This window comes from Nannobrachium achirus (assembly GCF_963921795.1).
Source record: "Nannobrachium achirus genome assembly, chromosome: 3".
Taxonomy (NCBI): domain Eukaryota; kingdom Metazoa; phylum Chordata; class Actinopteri; order Myctophiformes; family Myctophidae; genus Nannobrachium; species Nannobrachium achirus.
Window position 1 is genome coordinate 50,129,125 of NC_137812.1, and position 6,524 is coordinate 50,135,648.

General features: G+C 43.7%; 1 protein-coding gene across 1 annotated transcript in view; it reads right to left on the minus strand.

The window, feature by feature from the left end:
• hhip (hedgehog interacting protein) overlaps positions 1-4,363 on the minus strand; it is a 55,615-nt gene extending 51,252 nt beyond the window's left edge. The window contains exon 1 of the mRNA XM_080721646.1: positions 3,563-4,363. Coding sequence (XP_080577772.1) covers positions 3,563-3,874 — 312 coding nt within the window. The 5' untranslated portion in view covers positions 3,875-4,363. The remainder of the gene's footprint in view (positions 1-3,562) is intronic.
• Between the last annotated feature and the right edge of the window lie 2,161 nt (positions 4,364-6,524).

Below are 6,524 nucleotides of genomic sequence, written 5' to 3' on the forward strand. Positions count from 1 at the left end.
CTAGGTTCACAAACAGTTCAAACAAATTTACAACTCTAATGTCTGCCAGACTGACAGACTTGGTCTTGGGGACCTTGAATGGATGAAGCCAAACGGAGGGCTTCAAGATGTTATTTAGGGTCACCAAGCAAAAGTAAGCAAAGGATTAATCCCAGAGAAATTAGCCAGATTATTTACATAGCAAATTAGCTGTAATAAAACACAATGTAATCTTGTCTTGGTTCCAGAGTGTTGCTGCCTGGTTGGGCAGTCAGGCAGCAGGGCGGGCTGGTAGTGCTTTTCTCTGTGTGAGGTCCATGTGTAAACACCAATTTAGAGATAGACAGGCACATCATTCCTGCACTGGTATCAACAAATTAGCAGTCTGTCGAAGTCAATTAGACCAGCAGATCCAAGCCCAACATATGGACACCTTACACTTCCCTCCCACCGCCGTTCTGACTGTCAAACAGAGGGAAAGTGTGAGTAGGCTCCATTTAGTTTCATACAGCGCCTTGTGTTGCCCAACAGGTGGCACATCTTCTGACAAGTCAAGTATAAAACATCTAGATTGATATCCAAAATGTGTACCCCTGGCTACAATAATATTCTCTTTTCACAGCGGGCAGCTATAATGATGCAAATAGTGGTTATTGGTTCATTATAACTACAACCAGTACAAGATCTTTATTCTTTAGTGCCTGTAATGTTGACACAATCTCTCACTGTTTGAATGGATCTATAGAATTGAAATACAGTATATTATAATTTTTTTGTACTAAGGGACGGGGTTGAGATTTTCCTTGAATGCCATGCAGGCTTCATGTTGGTTACAACCCTGTCCCCCTGTCCGTGTGTCCCTCTGTCTGTCTGTCTGCCTCCCCACCCCCTATACTCATCATGCCATGTAGAGGTGCTGTGGACATGCCTGTCCTCGTGCTCTAAATTGCCCATTGATTCTGTGTGCCATGGGCTGGCACCGGGTCTGTGGAGAGTACCATTTGTGTGCTGTCAGCCATGCCCTGTGCCCATATGTTACTGGGATGGCCTCCAATGATGCCATCATCCAAACCAGAACAAGCAGACCTTTGTTTGTTGTGGGCCTTTTTTTCTCTTTTTTTTTTGAATTTCACTGAATAGTTCCTCAAAAGCAGAGGGGAAAATGACAACGCTGCTTGACTGTTACACCTTTACCGGGGGACATGCTAAGTAATGGAAAGCTGGTCAGTTAATGAAAACACCATTGGTAATCAGACAGACATGCCATAGTGTGAGAAACTTAATTTGGCATTTACCCTATATTTCCATGCAATTACAGATGGTTACCATTTCCACAGCCAACTTCATAGCCAGTTGTTAATCATATTGCCAATACATTGCTGCATATATACGCAGAGCTGTTACAGGGTTATCCTACTTATGTCTATGATGGGATCTGCATAATGGCTTTTGTCAGTCAATTTGCCGGAACAAACATATCAATGTACAATCTGAGATTTGACCACAAAAACTGACTTTCCATTCAATTATGAGTCTGCGCAAGGCCGATATGGTAAAACGATGTGTGTGTGTGTGGGGGGGGGGGGGGGACTCCAGGCTGGGACTTAGCTCTGATGTAGGCAACACTAAGCTTTAACAAAACACTTGTCCTCTGGGAATAGGTGTAAGCTGGCTGGCAGTAGGGGTGGGGGTGCAGAAAAGGACATACACCCTCTCAAAGGCATTAACACTTGGACAGGGCCGATGACTGGGGGAGAGTGATGTTCTCCGGCTTCAGCCATTAAGCGAAACTAACAAACACAATGGTGTTGTTGTTATTCTTTTGCTATAAGCAAAAAGGGCTCCGTGTGTGGGCAGTGTAGTGGGGAGGAGGAGAAGTCGACTCTGGCCCATTCAGTTTTACCCTTCCTATTTGCATGACTTGAGCAAATTAAATGATGCAATATGGCTTTTTGTCACAACACAAAGTGAGATACCACCCAGCCACTGAATGATTCGAAGAGTGGTTTACATGAGAATAGTCCGGTAAGATCCCAACAGATTCTGCTGTGGCCCCTGAACATAATGAAGTTTCTCTCTCACACACATATGACCTCACGCACGCACGCGCGCACGCACGCACGCACGCACGCGCGCGCGCACACACACACACACACACACACACACACACACACAGCGCTGATATTATAACATAATATTATAAATCTAGGCATGTAACATTGGAGGTATGCTATTTAGACTATGTCTTGCCTACTGCGGTCCACATGTAGGCTAACAGGCGACGGAGCAGCGTGACACGTGCCATGAATGGAATAAACTAAACCATTATTACACCTCGGAGTAAAAAAAGAACTAAAGAAAAATGCTTCAGGCAAACGACAACAAGAACTGTCGGAGAAATGCGCTGTTTTAGATTATAAAACAACTATAAGACTGTTAACGTCGCTCTACCCAGTGTCAAACAGACCGGCGATAACCATGGTAACACTGAAGGGACACGTTACAGGCTGGCGTCTCTAGCAACCACGCTCTCCTTAATTGTAAAAACAAAACAACGCGCGTTCAAATTGATTCTGGGAACATAATGTTGGGCAGCCAAACAACACAACAGCCAGCGGAAAAAACAAGCCTGCGTCCGTGCGTCGACAACAAGATAGATGGGGGAGCGCTTGCTGAGACAGTTATTATAGGTAAATCAGCGAGCTTTTAATTCCCCTTCCCAAACCATCCCCCCAACATTACACCACAATAAGGGCACATTCAGCTGTCAACAGCGCGTCGGTAGCCTATGACATAAAACGAAGGTTGTAAATATAGCCTACGGCTCCCCAAAGGCAGTTTGGCAGTTGAAGGCAATTCCCCGACCTTTATTTATTTATTATTCTTTTTTTGAACAGTGGTTCTCAACTTCTCAACCAGTGGTCCGGGGACCAAAAGTGGCCCTTGAGGGGGTTCCAGGTGGTCCCCAGCTAAATGAGTGTTTGGACCGTCCGGCAGTAGCCTAGATCTTTAACTCTTGGGAGCATAAAATGAGAGTTCAATTATTGTTAAACACCTGCATTATGCTAGCTTAATTTACGAGGTCTACACAATTAGAGAATGTAGAAGAATTGTTATTTTGATTGACCTGTTATCTTTCCTGTGGTAGGCTACCAACCACTGCCTAGTGGCCAAAATCTTAGGCTACCGTACCCAACACATTCTTAAGTTTTGGTTCCGAGAGGCTAAATGTCATCAAATGGCTGAAATGCCCAATAATGGACCTTGATGTGAAAAGTAGGGTGGGCAAAAATAGTTTTGTGATATATCGCGATTTTAGGTTGGCTATTTATTTGTATTATTTCATGTCGGAAAGACTGACTGACGTTATCTGGCTGCATTCTTGTTGTCATGGGTAAAGTGTTTATAATTGTTTAAATAAAAATATAATATATTTAAGATATAATTAAGAATCGCAATATAAATCGAATTGGCACCCTGGGTATGCTATCGAGATCGTATTCGTATCAAATCTCATCCCACATTCCCACCCCTAGTGAAAATGGTTGTTTTCGAATGAAGGAATGCGGCGTGCAGAACGTACCCTGGCGTCCCGCCGGTGGAGGATCTGATACGCTGCGGCTTTCCTGGTGGGACAGCAGGACACGCGGGGATAGAGCCTGTGACAGACCTCCCCGCCGCTGGTGCTGCTGCCGCCGCCGCCTCCGCCGCTGCTGCTGCCGCTGTCCACTGACAGCTTTCTGTCTCGCTTCTTCAGCCTCCTCGGCACGCTGCCGTCGTAACATCTCCGCCGTCTCGGGCTGAGCATCTCTCCCCTCTCGCCGAACTTCGCGTCGCCGCACTCCCACACGTTGACCGCGATGGCCAGGACGAGCACGAACTGCAGATGCTTCATAGCGGGGGAAGAAGTACGATAAAAAAGAAAAGGAGGAAAAAAAAAAAAAAAAAAAAAAGTTCGAACCAGCAGGCAGAGCGGTCCAATTCAAAGTAGTTTGTAGGCTAAATGCCTGAAATGCTCTGTTTTATTAGGCTATTATCCCGCACGTTAATTATAACAAAATGGCAAAAGGCTGTGTATTTCTTTTATAAGGGCTATGTAAAACCAATTACAGCAGGCAAATCGGTTTGCTGTTTAGAATGTTCTTTAAAATAAATTAGGCTATAATGGCAATGCAGCTTATATATGGAACAAATCTGAAATGACAATAAAAACAGCAGGAAATTTCTCTTGATAAAAACCAACAAATAAAACAAAAAAACAAAACAAAACAAAAAAAAACACCGTGAATTGCAACGAGCTGTGATCCTTCCCTTTTAGAATGTAAATTCCGTTTCCAGCACAGTGGGTTTTTTGTGCGTTGGGGTCAAAAAGTAAGCATAAAGTTTTCTCTCAGTGCGTCCTCAGAGCGCTCACATGTTTTCCCGTGCTCTTTCCTCCTTCTTTTTAACCAGCGCGCGAGAAGAGGAGCGAGCACGGTGACGTAAGAGTCACCGCGAGTGCGCGCATGTATCCCGGCCAGTCAGTCGCGCACGCGTCGGGGGTTGGGGGGCGCTTCTACCTGTCAGAGCAGTGTCCTCCTCCCCTACGGAATCAAACCTGTTGATGTCAGAGTGTACTAACTTCTAAGAAGAATGTGAAAGTGAATCTTTGTTGTTTATCTCTAGTCTAGAGTCTATAGAGCACTGTTTCCCCAAACACTGGGTTACTTGGAACTTGGGACGGTCCTATATTTGTGGGTTACGCCACAGACATATTTTTATGGGTCCTTTTTCATGAATAAATATAATAAAAAAAATCCATGAATTGGAAAATATATGTTTATAGTGAAAATAGCTGATCTACAAGCTCACAACGCGACGACACGTTGTGAGCTATTTTCACTATGTTTGGGTCTCGGGCAAACGTCTAATTTCTCTTTTAGGTAACAGATGATTCTATGATGTTAATCATGGTACATTTGACTCTGAATCTGCTGTGTACACATTTTGATGTGCATCGGAAATTATGAAAACCTCACATCCTCGCTGTTTACATACAGTAATTGACCACTGACTTTTCTCCCATGCACATATGTTTAAGGACCCCATGGCAAACCTAAGAATGGAAAATGGTCATTATTTCAAAAATTGTCTACGCTGACACAAATATAGCTTTTCCGAATTCTTCAAAAGTCAGCAGTCAAGATACAAAGTGATACTTCTGCAGTTGACTTATTCAATATAAAGAGACATAATGTCATATATTATATAAAATAATATTCTAATTTCTTTTGTTTCATATTTGAAAAGTTGACTATTACTCATTCTAGGCTATATATCAGGAAGATATATAGATATTTTCACTGTAAATGTAGAATTTACTATAAACGAGCACTATATATTCTGAAAAAAAGAAAGGAAGAAAGAAAGAAAGAAAGAAAGAAAGAAAGAAAGACAGAAAGAAAGAAAGAAAGCTTAAACCCACTCAAATAGTGACCACAAGCTGAGCACTTTGCTACCCCCTACGTTGACTTCTGAGACATTCTGATTCAACTAAGCTGTCTGTGATAAGACCCAAAGAGCCAAATGTGGGACAAATTCCTCCCTCATTCCCCACTCTTCAGAAGAGAGAGAGAGGGGGGGAAAAAGTACACGATAGCGATCCGAAAGGGAATGTCCAATCGTGGCAATTACAAAAGAAACAACATCCCCCCCCCCCCCCCCCCCTGGATCGACAGAGGATCTGAAAACAGTTACTACATTAGCCGCACCTGTTCTTACTTGGGGGTCTGTCCGGCGCTCACCAGAGCTCCCAGCTCGGCTTATCTGGAGGAATCTGGAGCGTGTGGAATCCAGGAGGGGGTTCATTTGATTGTGGGCAATTATGAAAATGGCTCTGAGTGTGCTATGAAGCCGAGGCAGGACCCCTGCCAGATCTGACCTCCTCAAAACCCCCCCTCCACTACCACCACCACCACCCACACTCCCCAACTACATTCTTTACATTGCCCCCATCCGGAGATATTTCAGGCCCAAGTATAGTAGCCGACCGGCTACTTGTGGCACTTGAATGTGCAAGGACAAGCCGAGACTGGGCGCTGGAGAGAACCAGGTGGAGGAAGAGGAATTTGCTGTCCTCCATGGACTATTGGACCAGCCAGCCAGCTATAGATCTAGATGAGTGCTTACCAAACCATGTGCAGGGAGACCAGGTGTGTCTAGTGACACATTATTGTTACACATCTATCCAAAAAGTCATGAATTTCTTTTTTATATTTACTATATTATATCAGGACTTTATGTGCACTCTCTTCCCAATACAGTCACATTCTTTACCCTAAAGAAATATATATTTCAAGTTCAACCACTCAATACTTTTATTTATAACTGTATTATTAAAAAGAATTCTCACAAAAGATGCATTGCATTGCGAGTTTGCAACACATAGTGGGCTTATAGTTCTTGAGATTTTGACTTGCCCATTGGTGTGGGTACAAAACGTTGGAAAAGCATTGATGTAGATGGGGCAGCGTAAAGGAGCAGTATGGCTGTGTTGTTGAACAGTA